The following is a 24,837-nucleotide window of genomic DNA, read 5'->3' as shown; positions in this document are numbered from 1 at the left end:
TTTATACAAACTATACCTCAAGAAACCTGGATATTTTAGAATCTTATTGGTGAGCAGGTCATGGTTGTCATATTTATAATCTCAGCATCTGGGAGGCTAAGGCAAGAGGATCATGAGTTTGAGACCTGGACTACATACTGAGCCAACAGAACAAGTTCACTGGTAATCACAATTCTCAAAAGCAGAGACATGAGCCAGCTGCTAGAGGCTCATACTTGTAATCCTAGCTATTCAGGACCAAAATCATTTTTTAAAACTCAATCAAAGGTCTAGCTAATAGGGCAAGTTGGAAATAGGGTATCAGAGGTCAAAGGTAAGGCAGAGTAATTAGATGGGTCAAACATTTAAAAAACACTTGGAAGATATGAGTAGAATTACAAGATCTCTTGGACTCTAGCAAAAGATCAAACTTATAAGTCATTAGTATAGATAAAGGAAAGAAATACAAGCTAAAGGCATTGAAAACCTATTCAAAAAAGTAATAGCAGAAAACTTCCCCAGCCTCAAGAAAATGGTTATCATTCATATGGGAGAAGATTACAGAGCACCAAATAGGCAAGACCGGAAGAGAAACACCCCTAGATATTTAATAATCGCAGCACTAAATATACAGAATAAAGAAAGAATATTAACACCTACAAAAGAGAAGAGACAAACAACTTACAACGGCAGTAGATTTCTTCACACAAACTTTAAATGCAAAGGGGGCATAATACATAAATAAATAAAATACTGCCATGAACCCTGTTGAAATTGTTTTAAGAAGTGGGGACAGAGTAAGGGAGAGTGGTAGGGGAGTGAACTTGATTAGAATTCATTTGAACATGTGTGGGAATGTCACAAGGAAAGTCTCCCTTGAGCTAGAGAATCTCAACAGTTTGAGCACTTGCCTAGCATGAGCCCCAGCAGCATAGAAAAAGGAAAAGAGGGAGAGAAAGAGGAGGGAGGGAGGGAAGGAGAGAGGGAGGGAGGGAGGGAAGGAAGGAAGGAAGGGAGGGAGGGAGGGAGGGAGGGAGGGAGGGAGGGAGGGAGGGAAAAAGATGATGAGACAAAGGAGAAGAAAGGTATAATTGTAACATCAAAGCTGTTTGGTTGGGAGTTTTTTCAGTATGAAGCCTTAAGTCTAAAGACAAACTGTCTTAATAGACAAAGTGTTTTCTTATTTTATACTCATAAGAAAAAAAATGTAAAAAGAACATACACTTGAGAATTTTGGGAGTCTTATTGGCCATACAGTATACATATCTATATGTGGGTTTTTTTGGTTGTTGCTGTTTGTTTTTGTTGGTTGTGGGGCTTGAACTCTGTGCCTGGACACTGACCCTGAGCTCTTCAGCTCAAGACTAGTGCTCTACCATTTGAGCTACAGCACCACTTCCAGTTTTCTGGTGGTTAATTGGAGATAAAAGTCTCAAGGGACTTTCCTGCTTGGGCTACCTTTGAACCTTGGTCCTCAGATCAGCCTCTTGAGTAGCTACGATTACAGGCATGAGTCACTGATGCCCAGCTTCTTTATGTGTTTTTAAAACAATGTCTGAGACATGTGCTATACAGTTTGATCCATGACCTAACCCTTTTTTCCTGTCCCCGAGCTTTTTTGCTCAAGGCTAATGCTCTACCCCTGAACCACCATTTCACCTCTAGCTTTTTCTGCTGTTAATTGGTTATATAAGAGTCTCCTGAACTTTGTTGCTCAGGCTGGCTTCTGTGATCTCAGATCTCAGCTACCTGAGTAGCTAAGATTAAAGGTGTGAGCTGCCTGTTCCTGGCTTGGTTTTTTTTTGTTTTTTGTTTTTTGGGGTTTTTTGTTGTTGTTTTGTTGGTCATGGGGCCTGAACTCGGCCTGGTCACTGTCCTCAGCTCTTCAGCTCAAGACTAGCACTCTACCACTTGAATGACAGCACCACTTTTGGCTTTTTCTGCTTATGTGGTACTGAGGAATCGAACCTAGGGCCTCATGCATGCAAGGCAAGCGCTCTACCACTGAGCTATCTTCCCAGCTCCTTGTTTGTTTTTGAGGTAAGATTTCACTACCCTTTCTCTGGCTGACCTCAACTCTAAATCTTTCTGCTTCTGCCTCCCAAGTGTTACAAGCATGTTCCACATGCTCAGCTCCTTGCTTTTTCTATTGCAAGTTTGCCTTACAAAGGATCTTTGGTGGCAATCCTCATGACTGTTAGCACCTTAAAAATATCTCTCCAGTGAAATAAATGACAAAGGATATTCTGTTAGATAATTCAGAAATCTAAGGTTTTTGTTTGGTAGACAGTTCATCTATTTGGTTAAATCTTTAGAGCCTCCAAAATTCTTGCCTATATCATCAACACCCCAGCCAGAGAGACGGCAGCCACCACAGAGACGACATTCTATTGAAAAGGAGACCCCCACAAATGTGCGCCAGTTCCTGCCCCCGTCCCGGCAGAGTTCCCGCTCTCTGGTAAGTACCTCCAAGAGTAGGTGGAGATTTAAGCACCCATTGGAAAACTAGAACTGTTAAAGTTTCTTTCAAAAGGAAAAGGGAGAAAAGATCTCTTGAAGGTTAAAATTAGCTTTTGAGTGTTTAATATATAAAGAAAATAGGCTGTAATCATACTTGACTAGTCTTTGTTCATTTGGAGTATTTCATTTTTTCAGAAGACTTATCAATTGATTTTATTAAACAAGTGCTTTCTTCCTTTCCATAGATGTTCATCCACTTAAAATTATTATTAAAAACTAAGATAACTTTGTCAAATCTGAGTGTAATAGATAATTTTATGGAGCAGAAGTACATGGGAGAGGAAATTTTTATTTGGACACATGTATGGTCATTGTACATTGTTTCCTAGTGTATTTTGTCCTATGGAGCCAGAGCTCATCTTTGGACTAGTTAACAGTTTTTACTGATTTCCAGAGATGTTCAGGTTCATGTAGTGATGATTTCTCAGGACAGTGGGGTACTCAGGCCTGCCAAGAAGCACTACCAGGTCCACCAGCCAAAGGAGGTCTGCAGAGATTGTTTTGTAGCCCCATTTAGGGACTATAGGCAAGATACCAGGCTTCTACCTACAACTTACTACCTAATGTTTTTCCAAATACTCATGCATTAAAATTACTATATATACTTAGTTGTGATGAATCACTAGGACTTCAAGCAAAAACAGATGGCCTCCTTCAAAACAGAGGAAACTTGTTTGGTTACCATGAATACAGGGAGACTGAACAGAATTTAGTATTTGCATTTGATCTGTCATTTCCATTCAATTCCAGTTGAGGAATTAATGATTTTTATGGTCAGTCCTAATGGAATGCCTCTTAACTCCTAAAGATTTGCTAAAATGCTGCTACTTGATGGCATAAAGTCTGTCAGTGGCTTTATCAAAGAAAAACAGAATTCTGCTTAGATAAGGCCTTTCACTAATGTGAATATGCTCTTGTTTTATCAAATAGACAGAGTAGTCACAACTTGAAAATATGTAAGGGGAATTGGGTGCTGATGCCTCACACCTGGAATACTAGCTACTTAGGATCACAGTTCAAAGCCAGCCTGGGCATGAAAGTCTGTGTCACTGTTATCTCCGGTTTACAACCCAAAAAGTCAGAAGTGGAGCTGTGGCTCAAGTGGTTAGAGTGCTAACTTTGAGCACAAATGCTCAGAACAGAAACCAGAATCAGTCCAAAAAAAGATAAGAGATCATACATACATACATAGTTACATCCTGTTTTTCTGTAACCCATCTAATAATAAAAATATTTCCTCAGCCTACCTTTTCTAAGAAGGCAAACTGTCATTCACCTGGCCACTTAGCCTTTCTGATCATAAAGCATCATTAAGGCTAGCCTCAAATTCAAAAATTATCAGTGCATGCTAGGTGTCAGTAGCTCATACCTATAATCTTGGCTACTCAGGAGGCTGGGATATGAAGATGCTGGGATATGAGGATCAAGGTTCAAACCCAGCCTAATCAGAAAAGTCTGTGAGACTCTTATCTCTAGTTGACCACCAAAACACCGGAAGGAGATGTGGCTTAAATGGTAGAGCACTAACCTTGAGGGAAAAAGTTTATGGACATTGCCCACCCAGATCCTGAGTTCAAGCCCCAGTACCAGAAAAAAAAATCAATGTAAAAGAATCAGAGATGAACTACAAAGGAGTTTCATCTATTAATAGAAGTTATGCCAAGACCTTCTACCCATGTAAAGCCCAGGAATTCTGCCTCCTGGCACAGCTGGTGCTTGGTCACACTCTGATGTTTCTTTGGGGAGCAGGAAGGAGAGCAAGGAAAACTAATTTGCAGGCACTGAGAAGTATCTCTGGAGACCAGGTGGTGGGAGAAGCATAGTTCACCAGATGATGTATAGGTTAAAGGTCAGGGAAGGGATTCCTTCCTGAGAACAGCTCTCCCGGGTTCTCCATGGGCACCAGCTGAGACAAATGAATGTCTTCTCTCATTAGCAGCTTATTTTGTGAAAACCCACACAATCATACCTTCATTATAATACCTTGTAGCTTAGTGCTGCTTTTAAAACTAAGTGGTAATTAAAATTTTAGTAGACAAGAAATTATTTGTATTTATAACTTCTCAACTATAAATGGAAGTAATGTTTGTGTTGTTGATCATTTTTATTTTGTCTTTATTTCCCTAGAAGGTTGAAAATTAATTTTTCATCATTTGTTCAAATGACAGTTGGTAGGGAGGGGTGATGGGGATGGCTGTCCATGCTTCCCAGGGTCCCACAGAGGCAACAGGCTGCGGGATGTGTTCCAGTGCCCTCTGTCCTGCGTCCCAATGAGCCCCATTCAGGAGACTTGAAATGCTCCCAAGAGCACATTAAAACAATCTTAAAATTGTAGTCTGTTGTGTGAACTACTATGCCGTCTCTAGGCATGACTTCATGCTTTCATCCCTAATTTACACAAGTGAATGCAGACGTCAGCACTCGCCATTACCATTCTCCTGGTGTGTTTTGTTGTTCTTTCATGATGTGTAATTGCTATTTATAGCACACTCATGTTCAGCATTATTTTCCCCTTTTCTTTCCCCTGCCATTTTCTTTCTCCTTTCTGTTGTTCAGGTTCCTAGGATAACCAGTGTATGGCCAAGGACGCCTTTTCGACCACTTTTCTCTACCATACAAACAGCTTCTCTGCTCAGCTCTCATCCTTTTGAAGCAGCCATGTTTGGGGTAGCAGGGGCTATGTATTATCTCTGTGAGAGAGCTTTCACCAGCAGGTGGAAATCCTCAAAGGTTGGCCTCTTTCTGCTGGTTCTGGGACCTACTTTACTCTATCTCCATGACAGTGATACCTCAGCTACTGTACTCTGCAAGAATTAACAGCTCAGACGGGCCCTTTGCTTCTGATCATTGATTCCAATCTTGTGTAGGATGTGTAGAACATGCCATGATTTCACTTAAGAAAGAAATTACTGAAAGGACAACAGACTCAAAATGCAGCATCACATTAGAGAGGTTGTGGGTGTCTGTCTCTGGGAATGAGTCACCAGGAACCTGTCTTCTCCACAAGAGGCCCTCTGAGGGCCCGGGTGCTTTCCTCTTGGGGCCTCCCTCACCACCAGGTTTGCTCACTCACCCAGCTGGCAAAGCAGCTCCTGCCAGCCAAGTAGCTACCATAAACTGTCTGTACCCGGAGGTACGTGTGCGTCATTGCCACTTCCTGTCAACCTCCATGAGCTCTGTCTCCCAGTATCCAGAGGCTAGGCCAGTTCTGGCTAACCTGAACCAGAACTAGCACCTGCCAAATGCATTATAATAATCAAGATGTTGTTTCTCATTAGAAAATAATTGTTTCCTTTTTTATTGATAGGTTATCTAAAACACTTTAATTCTCCTTTTGAGATTTTTCTCACATGATAATCCATGTTACTATTATTTGAATGTACATGTTGTTGAGGAACACATCAAAAAGATTTTAAGAGGAAATCATTAGCTAGACACAGATGGTACATGCCTGTATCCTAGCTACTCAGAAGGCTGAGATCTGAGGATCGCAGTTTGAAGCCAGCCCTGGCAGGAAAGTCCATGAGACTTTGATCTCCAATGAACAACCAAAGTAAAAACTGAAAGTGGAGCTGTGGCTCAGGTGGTGAAGTGTCAGCCTTGAGCAGAAAAGCTAAGGAATGTGCTCAGGCCTTGAGTTCAAGCCCTAGTACCAGTACTCTCCCACTCACTCACCCCAGGAACCAGTGGCTCAAGCCTGTAAATCCTAGCTACTCGGGAAGCTGGTTTCTGAGGATCACAGTTCGAAGCCAGCCTGAGCAGGAAAGTAGTTAATCTCCAATTAAGTACCAAAGAGCCACACACACACACATACACATAGCAGATGCTGGTGAACAGCCAGGCCTGACTCTTAAAGACCTGATGTTTACTAATGATGACCTAGCAGCTGGGCCCTTTGTTATTCTATTAGTCACCTTGGTAGAAAGGAGGCTCTAGATGTAAGCCAGATGCAGCACATTCCTTCCTCTATCATTTGTCATGAGGTCTCTGTCCTTTTTCCCATTTTAGATCTGTCCATTGGGCAGAACAGTGAGGTATGGGGGTGACTCTTTAATTCCTGCCACTCCTACATGTTGGCATTTTGCTGTCAACACCTCCTAACTGAGATAGCTCTACAGGAAGCTATATCTATTTCCCACAAAGAAAGTATTTATTCTGGATGTTAAAATTGAATTTGAAAAAAGAGAAGAGTATTTACACTTAATTGCTATTTTGGCTTAAAATTGCCTCTCTGATTTATTAAAAACTTGAAAACCAATGGTTGTTTCAGACAGTCTTCAGATATATGCTACTCATGACCATTATAGAAAATGTAGCCAGGCATCAATAGCAACTCAAGAGGTTAAAATCTAAAGATTGCAATTCACAGCCATCCTGGAAAGTTTGTGACACTCTTATCTCCAATTAATGAGCAAAAAGCTGTGAATGGAGCTGTGGCTCAAGTAGTAGAATGCCAGCCTTGAATGAAAAAGCCAAGGGAATGTGCCCAGGCCCTGAGTTTAATCCCCAGTACTGAAGGAGAAAAAAAAGATATCTCTTCCCACTTGTCAGTGACCTATTCGCCAAAATTCTGCTGGCTAACCTCTCTGTACTGCCTAATTCTAACCCCTTTTATATAGTTAAAACGTATACCCAGTCAAACTCAGTAAACTTACTAGCGTGCGTACCAGTAAGCTCCAAAGGCATATAGTAGTCTTTGTGAAAAGCCTGTGAGGACTTAGCTTGCCTCTTGTCACATAGGAACACAAAACAGTGAGGGAAATGGAGTTGTGTGGTGTAGCCCTTGCCCTCCATGCAATGTAGCCTGTCAAATAAGCTGAGCACCTACTGCTGTACTGACAAAGCATAGTGTCTTAGTGGCAAGGCTCTCACTCACTTCAAACCCTGGTGTCACAAGTTGAAGCAAAACCTGTGAAGTTTAATTTGGCTCTGGGGATGCTGTTAATTTTTTTTTGGTCAATCGGAAACAAATAATGAAAAGTATTTATTATGTCATTTTCATGTTGCATTAAAGTCTTGTTGTCCTTGAGAAAGCTCCAGAATTAAAACATTAGCATTTGACTTGTTTAGTTATTTTACTAAAGGGTAATAATCTACTTGAACTTTAAAAATAAATCAGAAAGCAAAGCAGCAAAAAAAAAAAAAAAATCTACTTCTTAATGTCCTTTGAAGTTCTAACTTTGCTGTAGGTCAAAGCAGGAAGTTGAAGATCTGCTTGACTAAGGACTTGTGTGACTGAAACAAGGAAGCCCCCTGCTGGTGGGTTTATCATGATAGAGAGTTGGTCCCTGCTAATAAAAGGGAAGTATCATTCTAGGTGTTGGTAGCTCACACCTGCAATCCTAGCCCCTCAGGAAGCTGCGAACTGAGAATCATGTTTTAAAGCCAGCCTGGGCAAGAAAGTCCATGAGACTCTTAGCTCCAGTTAGCCAAAAAACTAGAGTAGAACTGTAGCTCAAGTGTGCAGTAGCTTTTAGCAAAAAAAAAAAAAAAAAAGCTTAGGAGCAGCCCTGAGTTCAAGTCCTAGTACCAGCATCAAAAACAAAGAATTACTTCTGCCTAGGTTGCCTAGCAGCCATGTGTGCTAGTTTACAGCTGGGGAAATTGACACTTCTTGCTGTCTTCCTAGCATGCACAGTAACACATATGGTCATCTGGTTCTTGGCTATATCCAGATGGCTACAGTTTAGCAGTATTGCCAGCCAGCCATTGACCACCATCCCAGTTGAGTGAAAATCATGGTAGGAAAACTTGTTCTTTTGACGTGTTAAGAACAGAGAAAACCCATCACTCAGATGTGCTGAGCCAGCACTCAGTTCTGATGGCTTGACCTTCAGAAAGGCAGTTCATTGTTCCACTTGACACCATGCTCTGTTCTGGGGGGGGGGGGGGGGGGGGGGAGCAAAACAGAGCAGATATTGAACACGCTGCTTTAATCCTATTATCTAAAGCTGTTCCCACTGAAAGAGAAAACTGTGTGATGGGTGATTTTTTTAAATGTGTATTGTGGGCATCTTAGGGCAAATGATGTAATTTTTCTGAACAATTCTTGCCCTCCAAATACTAACAAGTTCCTCATCTTAAGAAACCTAATTGCAGGATTTTTTACAAAGAATTTTTAAGCCAGTTTAGTCTACCTTAAGTTAGCTTGAACAAAGATGATTTTGTACTTTTTTTAACCAATAAGCAGTAGTTTGTCAAACTACCTTTTTTATTTTTAGTAAATGCTAATGTTTGTTGAATTTGCAACTTAGCTTTAGTTTTGTTTTCCTCTGATTGAAAGACAGAACTGAATGTTAAAACTCCATAAACTGACTGCGGTCATAGTCATGTGCTTTCTCATTTGGCTTGTTTGGTTCCAGAATGCCTGGGAGCAACGCTATTGTGTGTGTGGGAGTGAATTATAATGTGTCTGTGCTGAGAACATTCAGTTTCAGTGTCACTGCACCACAATGGTCCCTTGAAGGCTGGCAGGGCCCGAATGCACAAGACTGTTCTGTCTTTCTCTTAGATCCACCAATCAAGAGGGGGCCGGATGGAGAACGGATGGGTGCGAGGCTCTTATTCAGTAGGATCAGTTACATCAACATCTTCCACAGCTGTTTGTAGGAAAGCCATTAACATAAGCCAGCCAACATAAATATTTATTATGAAATTCTTCTGAGTGTTTCCATGTCATCCCAGGGATGACTGCACATTCAGCCATTGTTGCAAAGTAATCATGGAAATCTGGAGCAATGGGCAGCCTGGAGAGATGGCTTTTTGCTTGTAAACTGCTCCCATGGTTTCAGTTCAACTCAGACCCTTTGGATTTTTTTTAAGTGTGCTGATGTAACTGATCACTATAAAGTTACTAACCACTTTCTCTTGGCTATTCTGGGTACCACAAACCAGCTTTGTTTTGTTTTTCTTAAAACAGGACCACTGTTTTGGATTTGCTGTTATTCTGTTAGTATATAGGGCACACCACAACACTAATGTCTGTACATAATTAGGAGAAAGCCAACATAAGGTTGGTTTAAAAAAACAATTTTTTTCAAGATATCAGCATAGTTGTATAGCTGTACTTAATGGGAGAGTTACTATAGGCAAAACATGTGAACAAACGAGGCGTTTTCATGGATTGGATATTTCAGTCGCCTACAGCATGTCTTGTGGTCCTGGTTCCTGCCATCTGTAGTCTTCCTGCACTTGGCATTGATGTGGTGGTCCCCAGAGGGAGCTAGCTCTGTCCCAGTGATCATGGGAAGCCTCTTTTCCTCTCTGCAGCTACTAACCAGGTGTATGATCTGAAGGGAAAATTGCAATTCCAGATCAGTCATGGGAGTTCCTTATTCATGTGGCATTTTGAATTTCAGGAGGAATTCTGCTACCCAGTGGAATGCCTCGCCCTTACCGTGGAAGAAGTGATGCATATCCGTCAGGTCCTGGTGAAGGCAGAGCTGGAAAAATACCAACAGTATAAAGATGTCTACACCGCCCTGAAAAAAGGAAAGGTAGAGCTGTGTAAAGTTGATTAAACGGAACAATAGAAGACTAGACAGTTCTAGATATGGTATCCTAGGAGCCTTGTACACTAGCCAGATGATACAAGGCTTTTAGGGGATCTTAGGAGGTAAGATAGTCATATACTAGTTATGGACAGAGACCATATATTATATGACAATCACAGCAATCATAATAGTAGCAGTATGGCTTGATGAAGCCATATTTACACTTAGATCACTATACTTTGAAAAGATTTATAAAGAAAATATGTCAGAGAAACATAGTTTTTCAAAACCTTACTGATGAGACTTTTGAGTGCTGTAGCCTTTTATTTTTCTGAAGGAGAATTACTAAACATAATGCCAAATTATAAGTATCTCTGAGCCAAATGCCTCCTCCCTCTGTCTATGAAACATCCCCCTAGATGAATATGAAGTATGTTGAGCTATGGGAGTTAGGTGGGCAGCTGTTGGTCCTGTTTCTTCTCTCTTTTTAACTTTGTATTTTTTAGCTCTGCTTTTGTTGCCGGACACGGAGGTTTTCCTTCTTCACCTGGTCTTACACCTGTCAGTTCTGTAAGAGGTAAGGTAATTGATAAAAAGATACATTTCACAGTACTAAAGAAATGCCAATTACTGCTGGACATAGTGGGGCATACCTGTAATCCCAATACTCACAGACTGAGGCAGGAAGATCTAGAGTTCAAGGCTAGCCTGGATGACATAGTAAGACCTGTTCCAAAAACAAATTCATAAAAAGAAATACAATTACCGCTACTGTTTCATCATTTTTCCACCTAGGAGTAGTGTTAGAAATGATCCATTCTGTTGTATTACCTCATACCTGCCTTGCCACTTAGGAAGGACGATCTATTTCTTCAAGAATGGACCAAACTATTATTGAACCTGGGAAATTTTTCTGTTATTTCTTTTATGTAAGCAAATAACTAATGCATCGTGTTTAAACGACATTTATGGTTATTTTGAGAGTCTAAATAAACTAATAAGAAAATTCCAAACAGAAGTTGATTCTTTTTGTAAGGGACACAGTAATCATGTCTTGACCTTTTAGCTAAGATCAGGAATAGTATCTTCCCTTATCAGTGAAGGACAGAGGGACAGTTAAGCTTTACAGATTTATTGTCTTTTTGGCAATTCTCTTTGAACTAGTTTGTTACATTCTGGCCTAAGAAGAAGAGAGTGTATGCGTCTTGTTATAGAAGTCATATTGTGTCGCACTGGCCTCTTGAACTCTGCTCACATCCTTTGTGTTACACCAACTAATGCTTCTGCTTTTGTACACAGGCCTGTATGCTCACAGTGTTGCAAAAAGGTAAGCCCAGCTTGGTTAAATAGAGTTGTGTCCATGTTTTGCCTATGCTAGTCTTGCTCATTCTCATTTTTTCTTTTTTTTTGGGGTGGGGGGATAATAGATGCGGCTGCCCTCCAAGCCATACTCCACGCTCCCTATCTTTTCCTTGGGACCTTCTGCCTTGCAAAGAGGGGAAAGTTGTATGAGGTCAGAAAAGCCCTCCACTAGCCACCATCGGCCACTTCGGGGCATTGCCAGGTAAGCCAGGACCTGGGTCTTCCAAGTATCCTCTCTGCTTACAGGGACTGCAAAGAAGGGTTAGGTTTGACAAAAGAGGATTTGCTGGTTTCTTTGTTGGTTCAGACTTGCACACAAATCTCCCAAGCTTCCTCAAAGGCGACTCTTCAGAGGATAATGACAATTTGCTCAAAGGATACTTAATCATATAGTAGTTCCCCTACTTTTGAAGTAACCATTATATTCTTTAGAAGTCATCTTTAAAACTGACCTGATTTTAAATGGAACAAGTTTAATTCTTCTTTCCTCCTCCAGTTTTGGAAAGAAACTACTTTGTGTTTACAGTGGTTTATTATTGTAAAGGCAGAAGTAAAAGATTTATGCTTAAAACTGCCAGTTTTCTAAACTGGCCAAAAAAAAAAAAAGCCCAATACCAGTCCCTCTGCTAGTCATCACAATGGAGGAAGGAGGAAGACCAACTCAGGTCCCAGACTGTCAGGGAAGAGTCTCATGGCTCTGTGAGAGCCTAGCATGAGACCTGAGCCCCAAGCCCCAGACACTTGCCTTGTGCTTTGGCTCTGTCCTCTGAACGACCTCTTCATGATGCCGCAATAGTCCTCCTTTATCCTGCTTACCCTCAACCTCCTGGACCTTCTTTCTGGCCTTTCATATTTGCATTGGTTAAAAAATAAGAGAATTAATGATCCTTTGTTTCCTTATACTTTTATGGTGCTGTTGATCTAGTTCTGAATCCAAATAACCACTCTCTCAAGTCTAGGAGAATAGGGCAGTGAGCATATGTAATTAAAAACACAAGTGGCAAGAACATTGATCAAAAGATAATTTTTTAGGATGTGTCATAAGACAGAAAAATAGGCAAGGCTCCAGTGGTTTACCCCTATAACCGTAGCTCCTCAGGAGGCTGAGATCTAAGGCTCGCAGTTCAAAGCTAACCTGGGGAGGAAAGTCGGTGATATTCTTATCTCTGATTAACCAGCAAAAATCTAGAACTGGAACTGTGGCTCAAGTGGTAGAGGGCCATCCTTGAGTGAAAAAGCTAAGGGATAACACTGAGTTCAAGCCTCAATACTTGGCACCAAAAACAAAATGATCAATTTATTTCAGTTTCCTATAGCACATTCCTATAGCACCACAGCATTTTACTGATGCTCACTTATCATGACACAGAGCACTAGGTCCCTGGAAAACAAACTTGAAGTCCTTCTGAATCATCAGTAGGATATTAGCAACATGTACTTGTGTCTTGGTTGATAAAATGCCAGGTCTACATGTGAATGATCATCAGGCAAACACCTTGGAGACTCTTTTCCAAAGATGTTATAAGTGCACAATTTTTAATGATTTTTTTTTTGTTTTGTTTTGTCAGTCGTGAGGCTTGCGCAAACTTGGGGCCTGGGCACTGTCTCTGAGTTCTTTTGCTTAAGGCTAGCTCTCTACCACTTTAAGCCACAGCGCCACTTCCAGTTTTCAGGTGGTTAAGTAGAGATAAGAGTCTCACAGACTTCCTGCCCAGGCTGGCTTGGAACTGTGATCCTCCAATCTCAGACTCCTTAATAGCTAGGATTACAGGTATGAGCCACCAGTAAGTGGCTTTTCAGTGTTATTTCTTAATCAAACCTATTTCCTGGTGTTTATTTGTTTTCCAGTACTGAGGCTTGAGCTATAGGCCTGATCACTGTCCCTTTGCATTTTCACTCAAGGCTGGGGCTCTCTCACTTGAGCTTTTTCTATCACTTCTGGCTTTTTTTGGTGATTAATTGGAGATAAGCAGCTCATGCTTTTTTTCTGCCTTGGCAGGCTTGGAACTATGATCCTTAGATCTTAGCTAGCTGCTTAACTAGATATAGAGGCACTATATCTAGGCACTATCAGCACCCAGCCCTTGCTGTCTTTTTAAAAAAAAAATGTTTTGAGGCTAGTTATCCGTGGTTCATGCCTGTAATCCGAGCTACTCAGAAGTCTGAGGATCACGGTTTAAAGCCAGCCCGGGCAGGAAACTCCATGAGACTCCTATCTCTCAGAAAACCAGAAGTGGCACTGTGGCGGTTAGAGCACTCGCCTTGAGCTGAAGAGCTGAGGGATAGTTCCCAGGCCCAGAGTTCAAGTCCCACAACTGAAAAAAAAAAATGTTTTTGAACCTTGTGTCCAGTTAACAAAAAAAAAATCCTTCCAGAAACATGATGTGATCAATTTACCCATTCCATAATGCTTTGACAAGAATTTTAATATTTTGTATATAATTTTATTGTTATCATTAAGGTGTTATACAAGAGGGATTACTGTTTCGCAAGTCAAGTAATGAGTACATTTCTTTTTGGACAATGTCACCCCTTAAAATTTTTAATAATTTACATGTTTTGCTAATGTTGCAATAGAATCTTAAGTAGGAATACTGAGCTGTTTGGGCTTTCTTTCTTCCAGGTTTTCTTCAAAAGCTAAGTCGGTGGACAAATCAGACGAAGAACTCCAATTTCCCAAAGAGTTCATGGAGGACTGGAGCACAATGGAGGTGTGCGTAGACTGCAAAAAGTTCATTTCAGAAATCATCAGTTCAAGTCGGCGTAGCCTGGTGTTGGCCAACAAAAGAGCCCGATTAAAAAGGAAAACACAGTCTTTCTATATGTCCTCAGCAGCCCCCTCTGAGTACTGTCCTTCAGAAAGGACTATCAATGAGATCTGAGCCCGTGCCTTCCAGTTGCTTTTGTGTCCCAAGGCAAGGCGGTGTCAGAGTGGAAAACACTGCCAAGCTGTCTCTCCTCCCCCTGGTTTTATTTCATAGGCTTGAATTTGTATTAGATCAGACTTTGCTGCTTCACCTTCTCCCACAGACTGAATGCTGTGTTCATATCGGTTGAGGAGACGTGACAGGTCAACCAGTTGGTCACTTGGCACTCACAGAGGACAAAACAACAGCTTGAAACTTGCTCTTAGGTGTGTGGATGTGAAAACCAGAAACGTTTTCCTTAGTTTGGTTCTTACTGTCCCTGAAATAATTTCCTGCCTAAGGCAAAGGGTTTCTGGCATGGGAAGTGGGTCTGACAGAGGTGTTGATGTTAGCACAGTTCTAAGCAGTAAGTCATATTGGCATATCCACATGACAGTGTTCCTATCTCATGTACATAGTGTCCAGTGCCCTGCCCCCAGCCAGGTCCCTGGGGAGGGCTAGGCTGTTACTGCCTCACTGCACAAACCTAGGACTTGCTGGTACTTTCAACTGATTTTTAAATTATTGTTGTTCTGAGGTACAAACGCCATAAGGGGCTCTCTGCCTGCATCCCTATGCACAAGGTAGCTGCTTCCTCTGAGCTGCTGGCCCCATCCCAGCACCGTGGCACCTCTGACAGGCTTTCGTTCCCTTCCGTGAATGTATTAAAAGTGACTAATAGTTTCATAGTAGAAATCAAAAGAGTTAATTTTGTGGGAGTTTCAGGACAAAGCTGTAATTTTGTCAACTATGACAAGGATTGTTACAGGAGCGGTTCCAGTGGAAAATGAGCCACAACTCGTCCATTTTCAGCTACATTTTTCATAATTTTGTAGTGTAGTCATCACAACTAAATTTACCCACAATTTGGTACCTAAATATCAAACTAAAATTTATTTTTATAAATGAATTTTAAAAGAAACACATATTTAACTCTTCAAAAATTTAAAAAAAAAAAAGTTGAACTCCTGACTGGCAAAAAGTTTGGATGCTTTTTGCAAAATTGAGTTAAGTGTAGGTTGGGTTTCTGTGAAGGTAGATTGGCAGGTGGCATTTGGCACCTGAAACCACTCAGCTCTTTTGCCCTGTTCCATGGACTATCCTTTGTGACTGATATACTTAGCAATGTGCAACCTTTCAAATCACCATGGATGCTTGAAAACCAGTTAAATGCACATGCACAAATGTTTCCTGAAAGCTATAGAACAGATTTGTCATCAACACTATGGCAGCTCCATTTAATAAAAAGGCATGACCATCACATTTCATACCACATTAAAAAAAATAGTAACATTTCCACGTTAAATTAACATCATAACCTCAAAACTGCTCCAGTCGTAGTTTTCTAACTGAAGTTTACAGTTTAGGAACTGGCTTTAAATTACTTACACTTATAAAATAAACTTTACCAGTTGAGTAAAATAATGCATGTTACTAGTTTATCTATAATGCATGTAAAAGTGGACCACCAGAAAACTGAATTGTTTCAATTATATTAAAGACTCTTCTTAAGAACTTTAAAAATTATGTTCGTTAGATGGGTGCCAGTGACTCATGCTTGTAATCCTTGCCCCTTAGGAGCCTGAGATCTGAGGATTGCAGTTCAAAGCCACAATGGGGCAGGAAAGCCTGTAAGACTCTTTGTCTCTAACCACCAAAAAGCCAGAAGTAGAGCTGAAGCTCAAGTGGTAGAGTGCTAGGCTTGAGCAAAAAAACAACTCATGAACATCAACCAGGCCCTGAGTTCAAGCAGGCCCTAGTACCAGCGCACATGTGCGCACGCGTGTGCGCGCGCACACACACACACACACACACACAAATTATATTGGTTATATCATGTTTTAAAGTTTTCAAGAAAACATCTCAACTATACAAATATGTCCACCCTCTTGGATGGCCCAGGCTTAAGCTGCTGTGGCTTCCTACAAGGGAGTAAGGGGAAGAGGTGGTACTTATATGAGTATATAAATATGGATCTAGGTAACATGCTTTTTAAAACAATGACTGGTTGCTGTTTGTATTGCAACATAAGACACTGACCACCCACCTCCCCCAAAATGAGAATTCCACTCACATTCACAACTTCCTATCTAGTTCAGTAGTTATCTAGTAAATTTTTTATCCCCTTCTTCAGAAGGGTTCCAGTACAGGGTGTTGCAACAAATGACTTGAGCATTGTGATCACCTTTTACCAGGCCATTAGGGTTGCAAATCCATGAACAGCTTTGCCAGTTCATCCAAGAGGTTGAGTGAATGGTGTTTCCAGTGAAACAGTTTGCAGAAAATTGTGTAAAAAAGAACATATAACAGGATTAAAGTTTTAGAATCAAATTAGTACCTCTGAGGTACCAAAACAGATTTGTGTGTCTACTTTCCCTTATCTTGGCCACGCATGCCCCCTTCAACATTTGTACTACGTGAATTTTCCACAGTCTGATTTAAGCTCGAGGCACTTGCTTTTAAAATCCTGCGCCTCAGCTCAGAGCTTCCTGCTCCTCCTGAAATCAGCACCTCCCCCACCCCACCCCCTGCAGTGTGCCTTGCTATCCTGGTTTCCTCCTGGTGCAGCTTTTTCTTCCCACCAATAACAAGCTGAGGTTGTCTGGTCTCAGTTGGAGCTGGATGTACCTTGTGCATGTGTACACATCTTTGTTGTTTCTTCCATCCCAGCTCCTTCCAGGTGTGAGCGCCAGGTCCTTTTGTCCCATAGGCCATGGGGTCACCCAGGGAGATCTATACCTCTCTCTGTGTAGCTTCACTTCTTACCAGTATCAGATGTAAGACACTTGTCAATACTGTAATATATTCATTAATATTTGAAAGACATTCATTCCATGGACAGTGGGAATTAACTGTCCCAAAGCAGGTAAAAATTAAATCAAATAATTGATGTACAGTGACTTAATGATCTTACCAATTAAAAATGAAGAGAGATGCAATTAACACCATGAACTCATACTATGAAATTTTAAGGCTTTTATTTTTCTAACTACACTAATAAATATGGGACTGGATTTTAGGTATCATATAGGAAATGAGTGTTTTAAATTATGTTCCTGTTTACTAAAGCAGAACAGCAGAAAAATTTTGTACAATCAGAACAATTGAAGGTGTACTGCTGCTGGACTTTGACCTGGCTTCTCCTGTGTAGAAAGTTGAGAGGGATTGCTGACATTCAGGGTGACATGATGGCACTAAATGTTTTCCATTCAAGTATTTTATTTTAAAACTTATATAGGGAAAAATAAATGTCTTTGGTCATAGCTTCTGTGTTGAGTTCCAGTGTCTTCTGGTTACCCACTGTTTGAAGTCACCAGGCTGGAGAGGTAAGAGACCAAGCAGTGGTAACTTATGGTAATTTCAGAAATAAAGTCTGAGCTGGATGCCAGTGACTCACACCTGTAACCGCAGCCACTCAGGAGGCTGAGATTTGAGGACCAAGGTTCAAAGCCAGGAAATTCTCCCATCTCAGTCTGCTGAGTTCATAGAACTATAGATGTATTCTACCATGCCCAGTTTTTATTTATACTTTCTAAATAGCACTCTTCAAAGGGCATCTTCCTCAAGTGTGAACTTAGGAAATTTGTTATATATACTTCATGCACTCTAGGAGTGGTGCTATAGACTGCATATCTTAGCATCACATGATACTGAATTTTATATAGATCTATGTACACAAGCTGTTCCCTGGGTCCCCTGACCTTTTTAAGGAGCTTTTTCATTTTTGCACTGAAGTTTCTCTGTGATAACAACATGAGGCGTATGAGCAGTGACCTGCATCCTGGCCTTCTCCTTTCCTGGGGGGAGGAAGTGTGCATGCACCGAAAACCTACATCCCAGCTCCTCAGGAGAAACCTGCCACAGGTGGATTGAAGATTGCTGTACCACAAATCGAAGTTCCTAAGCAGTTCCTAAGTGTAAAGCTCTAGGGAAGGACGTGGAGCGGGAAGGAACAGCCAGTCTGCTCAGGTAAACCTGTGAACACTGTGGCCTCTGTATATGGAGCCCCAATGGGAAAGCAGAAAAATATAAGAAACTTGCAAGGCGCTGGTGGCTCACCCATGTAATCGTAGCTACTTGGGAGGCTGAAATCTGAGGGTCATGGTACAAAGCCAGCCCAGGCAGAAAAGTCTAGGAGACTCCAAATGATCACTAAAATGCTGGAAGTAGAACTGTGGCTCAAAGTGGTAGAGTACCAGCCTTAAGAGAAAAGGTTAAGGGACAGCTCTCAGACCCTGAGTTAAGATTCCATACTGACATCAAAAGCAAACATGGCAGCAGCTTTGGTTTTACACATCTGAAAAGAGAGAATCCAGATTTAGCCGTGCACCAGCTACAAACCTCCAGAGTCATCCTGCTCCAATTCCAGGTCACAAGGAGTCAGGTGCGTGGAATACATAATGGCTGGACTCCCGCCCTAGGCTTCACTGGTCCTCCAGATCGAGCAGTGATGGCCACTACTTCCATGTAGCAGCTGGACCCTCTCTGTTTCAAAGTGGTATTCCCCAGCAAATAGGCTGCTTTTTTTTTTAAGGAGCCAAGACCCTAGATCTTGATACCTAAAAAACAAAACAACAACAACAACAAAACCCTAGACTAATTAGCAAAGTAGGGTTTTTTTTACAGCAATACCAAGTGTCTAATTTTGTTTTTTCTGTGGGGGGAGGGGTGTACGTGTGTGCACACATACATGCTGGTACTGGAGCTTGAACTCAGGGCCTTGAGCTCTTGCTTGGTAAGCGGCCACTTTTTGGAAGTCTTGCTATGTAGTACAGGTATCTTTCTTCCCTGTGCGTCCTCTTGAGTGCTGGGAATCAAGTGAGAGAACTTCACAGGTTGACCAAGTGGTAAACATTTAAACTGAGCCAATTGTAATTAGTAATTGAGGGGGGGAAAAAATCTTTGGGTAATCCGAGCAAATCCTTTCACTGACATGTGAAATGGCAATTCTTTCCAACTAATGTTTCTGTCTTTTGAAGACAGACTTGGTTATGAATATTACACAAAAGCAAGAAAGTACAAAATGTTACTTATTTGAAACTCAAAAGCAGAGGCAAATAGTTGTACAAGTTGCCATAAACAAGTTTTAGTCCATCTCTCAAAAGGAAATAGTCAAGCCTCAGAAGGAAGTTAACTATGAAACACGCACACACACATACCTTCCTTGCAGCTGAGGCTGTAACTGTGATAGAGTGCTTGCCTTGTCTGTACAAAACCCTGGGATCAAATTCCCAGTCCCATGACTACCACCACAGGTGCGCGCACGCACGCACACACACACACAAAACAACCAACCTTGTACTAGCCACTTAGCTTCAGTACTGAGTCCAGCACTGGGTCCTATTGGAAGATCTCACCTGCCATGGCAGTAGTGGGCAACACATCCCTTTGTTCCCACAGTTCACTGCATACTTCCTGCTTTTTTAAAATTTTTTTAATTAATTTTATTTTTTGATTATGTGGTACCAAGGAATTGAATGTAGGGCCTCTGCATGCGAGGCAAATACTCTACCACCAAGCTACATTCCCAGCCCCTGCTTCCTGCTTTGATGTGAAGAGAAAGTGACTTCATAGGTGAACACTGTAACTTCATTTTCATCTCTGTAACATGCATTACCACACAAATTACATCTTCAGCAACAAAGCAACTTGTTACCCAGGAGAGAGTCACAGCTGCAGGTGGCTCCAAGTCTGCACGCCTCCCATGTGCAGCTCCGAGAAAAGCAGGTCACTGCCTGAACTCACCAGCTCTCATTTCTACAGCTGGCCTTTCAGAGCTGATCTCGACTGTTGAAAGGAATCCATGCCAACAACCGACTGCAGGAACCCTCTGCCTTCATCTCCTAGGCCCTCACCTGTTTTAATGCATCCAGGATAAGGCAGGTCTTATTCCCTGCAAAGTGCCCTCTTTGACGAGGTCAACTAGTTGGAAGTTCTGACCTCAGGTAGATTCCTGCCATGGTTGACTTGATGGTGCTGCCCATATGTCTCCATAGAAAATGCTGCCTCTTCCTGAAGGATCCTATTAATCTCATTCCTCTCAGTATCACCTCCTGCCCTCCATATTTCTGGCCAGGTTTTTCCTGTCATACTTAGCACCTAATATCCTAGTACATTGGTCAAGCACTGGTGGCTTTGACCTGTAATCTTAACTACTCAGGAATCAGACCTGAGGATCCCAGTTCAAAGCTAGGCAGACAAATCTGAGAGACTCTTATTTCCAATTAACTAGTAAAAAGCTAGAAGTAGAGCTGTGGTTCAGGTGATAGAGCACCAACCCTGAGCAAACAAAGCTAAATGAGAACACAAGGCCCTGAGTTAAGCCTCAGTACACACACACACACACACACACCATTCTAGTCCATTGTCCCATGAAGATACAAAGATCTTGTCACACTTCTTTCCTGCCATATTCCTAAAATATCTGGTATGAAACAAATCCTCCACAGATGTGGAGAGAGAGAGTGAGCATGTTCAACATGGAAATGAGAATAAGAAATAAGATGGGAACTTCCAGTTGTCTTCAGAACAACCAGCAGTTTTAAGTGTACTCCAACAGCCACATCCCTGCCTTTCCTTAAGTCAGAGTATAATTCTAAGTTAAATTCCTGCCTGTCATGGTATTAGCACAGTGGACTTGAAATTTGAAGAATACTTTTTGCTACCCTGGGTTGTCTATGTGTGTGTACATGTGCATACGTATGCACAGTGCTGGGTGGAATGCAGGGACTTGCAAATGCCAGGCAAGCCGTCTACCACTACCTCCTAAGCCCTTGTCTTCCTGCTTTCTTCCTGTAAAGGCAGGTCTCCCCCATCTCCAGAGCCCCTTGATAGAGCAATCTGTAAGCTCAACCTCCTCCCATTGCAGTGTGTGCAGATGCACAGGCCCTGGAGACCTGCCCTCCAAGCTGCTACAGAAATGCAAAAGGTATTTATCAATACTGAGTTCATCCCATTCGTTACTACTGACCTCTTTTTATGACATAGTTGTTAGCTTTTACTAATAATCACAAAATTATGGTTTTAAAATGAATGCCGGTTATGCCAAAATAAATATTAAATTTGTCATACTGACAGTTTGGCCAAGGAAAGTTATGAAAATAAGCTTTATGACACTACTCAATTTTTTCATGGTACTGGGGTTTGAACTTAGGACCTTATACTTGTTAGGTAGGCTTTCTACCTCTTGAATCAAGTCCCCAGCTCTTTTTTTGCTTTAGTTATTTTTCAAATAGGTGTCATGTTTGTGCCTAGGCTGATGTGGAAAGCGATCCTCCTATTTACCCTTCCCACATAACTAGTTGGGCTTATTCCACCATACCCAACTTTTCATTGGGTAAGATGAAATCTTGGCCTCAAACATTGATTCTCTTGATCTCACGTCCTAAGTAGCTAAGATTACTAGAATGAGCCACCAAGCACGGCTAATAATAAGTGTTTTTAAAATGAACTCCCCTCTATAAAACTAATGTAAGCCAGGAAAACAACAACAACAACAAATAAACTTCACAAATAATGTTTGAGAAACTGTCACTGTTGCCCAGGCTAGCCTTGAACTCTTGGACCCAAGCAATCCTCCTCACTCAGCCTCCAAAATAGCTGGTTCTATAGGTGTGCACCATTGAACCTGGCTAATTTTTAGAATTTTGGTCTGGGGATTAAACCTAGAGCCTCCCTGAGGCTAAGCAGGTACTCTATCACTGAGTTACACCCTGGCGCAGTGCAACTCTTACAGAGACTCTAGGAATCCTCTATTACAGGGGGACAGGGGCTGGGAATGTGGCTTAGTGGTAGAGCGCTTGTCCAGCATGCACAAAACCCTAGGTTCAATTCCTCAGCACCACATAAACAAAAAGCCAGAAGTGGTTCTGTGGCTCAAGTGGTAGAGCACTAGCCTTGACTGAAGAGAAGCTCAGGGACAGTACTCAGGCCCTGAGTTCAAGCCCCAGGATTGGCAAAAAATATATATATACATATATATATATATATATACATATATATATACACACAGGGGGACAAACAGGAATAGTGATGTTGACATTTTTTATTTAATCTTTCTTTCTTTCTTTATTTTTGCTGGTCCTGGGGTTTGAACTCAGAGCCTGGGCACTATCCCTGAACTTTTCAGGCTCAAGGCTAACACTTTACCACTTGAGCCACAGCACCACCAGGGTTTTTCTGAATAATGTATTAGAGGTAAGAGTCTCACAGCCTTTCCTGCCTGGGCTGGCTTCAAACCACGATCCTTAGATCTCAGCCTCCTGAGTAACTAGGATTACAAGTGTGACCCACCAGCACCTGGTTAATGTGGACATTTTAAAAAGGCAAATCTTAGGCAGAGTGGGTGATCTGTAATCCTAGCTACTCTGGAGGCTGCGATCTTAAGGATTAAGCAGTTCAAAGCCAGCCCAGGAAGGCAGATCTGAGAGACTCTTACCTTCTATTAGCCAGCAAAAAGCCAGAAGTGAATGTGTGGCTGAAGTGGAAGAATGCTAGCCTTGAATAAAAATAAAGCTCAGGAACAGTGCCTAGACCCTAAATTCAAGCCCCAGTGCCCAGTACAGTCATGCACGCGCGTACGCGTGCGCGCGAGCACACACACACACACACACACACACACACACACAATTGTCTGAGTATAGGGCTCATTTGTAAGTGAATTTGTTTGGTAGAGGGAAGGAGACAGTGGAGACATCAGCATCTGACCCCTGTATGGAAGACACCACCCCTTCCTAAACATGGGTTTGGGGGTAAAAGCACCAAGGCAAGAAATCACCTGCTTGTCAGAAACTGAAAACCCTTTGGCTCAGAGCAGAATGTTGTCATGTTTGATTCCAGTGCCAAATGGATGGAAAAGTGTCAAAAAGTATTCAGCCCCATTGTTCCTTTCTTTCCTTACAAGAAAGATACCCTGGATCACAGTGATCTAGATTTGTCTTGAATATCGTTCTAGCAGGGTTTGTAGGAAGAGGCTAGTGCGTTTAACTTACTCCTCACCCAGGAGCAAGGATGAAACTAGAAATTCAAAGGCAGCAGGAGTCTGAGTATGTATATACACACACTCACACTCACACTCACACACACACACACACACCATTCTCCCTTTGTACCTTCAAATTCAACCAACTACAGATGGTTTAAATACTCATGGAAAAAGTTGTATCTGGGCTAAACTTGTAGTTTTTTGTGTGATTCTTAACACAGCTTGACAACTACAACACATTTACACTGCTAGCATTGTTATCTAGAGATGATTTAATATATACAAGAGGATGTTGCAGGTTCTATGCAAATTCTGTGACATTATGTAGAAGGAACTTGATTATGGCTTTTGTTGACCTCTGGGTACTAGAACCAATTCCCTGAAGGTACAAAGGAACAGCTGAGGAAAAAAAAAAAAAGCCCCAGGCTGGGCACCAGTGGCTCATGACTGTAATCCTGGCTACTTAAGAGGCTGAGATCTGAGGATCCCAGTTCAAAGCTAGACAGGGTAGGAAAGTTAATGAGACTCTTAACTCCAATTAATCCCCAAAATCTGAAAGCAGAGCTGTGGCTCAAGTGGTAGTGCACCAGCCTTGAGTGAAAAGGCTAAGAGCACCTAGACCCTGTGTTCAAGCCCCAGAACTGAAACCAAATTAAAAACATAAACCTCAGGCAGGAAAATATGCTATTAACAAGATACTTTAAGAGATGACCACATGTCCTCTGAAAATTAAACTATATTTAAATGGTCAAAACAGTATGGGAAACAATGCCCTGCTCAATATTCCAAAACTGATAAAAAGGTATTTTGTGGGGGCTGGGAAGGTGGCTCAGTGGTAGAGCGCTTGGCTTGCATGCATGAGGCCCAGGGTTCAATTCCTCAGCACCACATAAGCAGAAAAAGCCAGAAGTGGCACTGTGGCTCAAGTGGTAGAGCACTATCCTTGAACTGAAGAGCTGAGGGACAGCGCCCAGGCCCAGAGTCCAGGGCCCACGACCGGCCAAAAAAAAAAAAAGTATTTTGTGTTACTTGTGCCAGGTTTATGGGAGGCGCCCTTTCAGCTAGCCCTCAGAGGAGGACACAGCTGCTCTGGGCAATCTGACCAGCGTAAGATAGGCCTACCCAGGCCACTACAAGTCTGAGGCAGAGCCATACTGACTGTCCAGCACCACTATTCACAAGCCTCCCAGACCTGAGAAGGCTCCTATATTTAACCCCAACTCCAGCCCTCTGCTTTTGGATGAAGCTGGCCAGTGATGGCTGCAAACTTTGGGATCAAAACCCACCAGAAGCTGGTGACTACAAGCTTGAGCCACTAGCCACTGGTTCATGCTTATAATCCTACCTACTCAGGAGGCTGAGATCTGAGGATCATGGTTTGAAACCAGCCAGGGCAGGAAAATCTGTGAAACTCTTACCTCTAATTGTTGGAAACCCAACACCCTCTGCGTCCGAAACAAAATAGACACACAAGAGATACAGGAGATCTCATCAGGCAATTCACTTCTGCGTAGAAGGGTGCATAGACACTCTCCACAGAGTTAGGCAAGCATACCAGATGGGGCAGTCTGCTTATTTTTTATCCCAACCCATG

General features: G+C 41.9%; 1 protein-coding gene and 1 long non-coding RNA gene across 3 annotated transcripts in view; one reads left to right on the top strand and one right to left on the bottom strand.

The window, feature by feature from the left end:
• Spire1 (spire type actin nucleation factor 1) overlaps positions 1–15,536 on the top strand; it is a 158,448-nt gene extending 142,912 nt beyond the window's left edge. Inside the window, exons 11-17 of one of the 2 annotated variants that reach the window (XM_042683666.1) lie at positions 2,295–2,437; positions 5,056–5,229; positions 9,858–9,995; positions 10,499–10,569; positions 11,292–11,319; positions 11,420–11,556; positions 13,978–15,536. In XM_042683666.1, the coding sequence (XP_042539600.1) occupies positions 2,295–2,437; positions 5,056–5,229; positions 9,858–9,995; positions 10,499–10,569; positions 11,292–11,319; positions 11,420–11,556; positions 13,978–14,236 (950 nt within the window). In that variant the 3' untranslated portion in view covers positions 14,237–15,536. The remainder of the gene's footprint in view (positions 1–2,294; positions 2,438–5,055; positions 5,230–9,857; positions 9,996–10,498; positions 10,570–11,291; positions 11,320–11,419; positions 11,557–13,977) is intronic. The other variant, XM_042683667.1, reaches the window with a different exon arrangement.
• Positions 51–24,622, bottom strand: LOC122110953. The gene is made up of 2 exons (XR_006147951.1): positions 24,589–24,622; positions 51–227 (listed from the first exon to the last, which is right to left on the bottom strand). It is a non-coding gene; the product is annotated as an uncharacterized LOC122110953 (long non-coding RNA).
• Between the last annotated feature and the right edge of the window lie 215 nt (positions 24,623–24,837).

This window comes from Dipodomys spectabilis, unplaced genomic scaffold, assembly GCF_019054845.1.
Source record: "Dipodomys spectabilis isolate Male_0828 unplaced genomic scaffold, ASM1905484v1 ptg000083l, whole genome shotgun sequence".
Lineage (NCBI taxonomy): Eukaryota > Metazoa > Chordata > Mammalia > Rodentia > Heteromyidae > Dipodomys > Dipodomys spectabilis.
The sequence above is the reverse complement of the archived record's forward strand: the minus strand, read 5'-3'. Positions and strand labels throughout refer to the sequence as shown.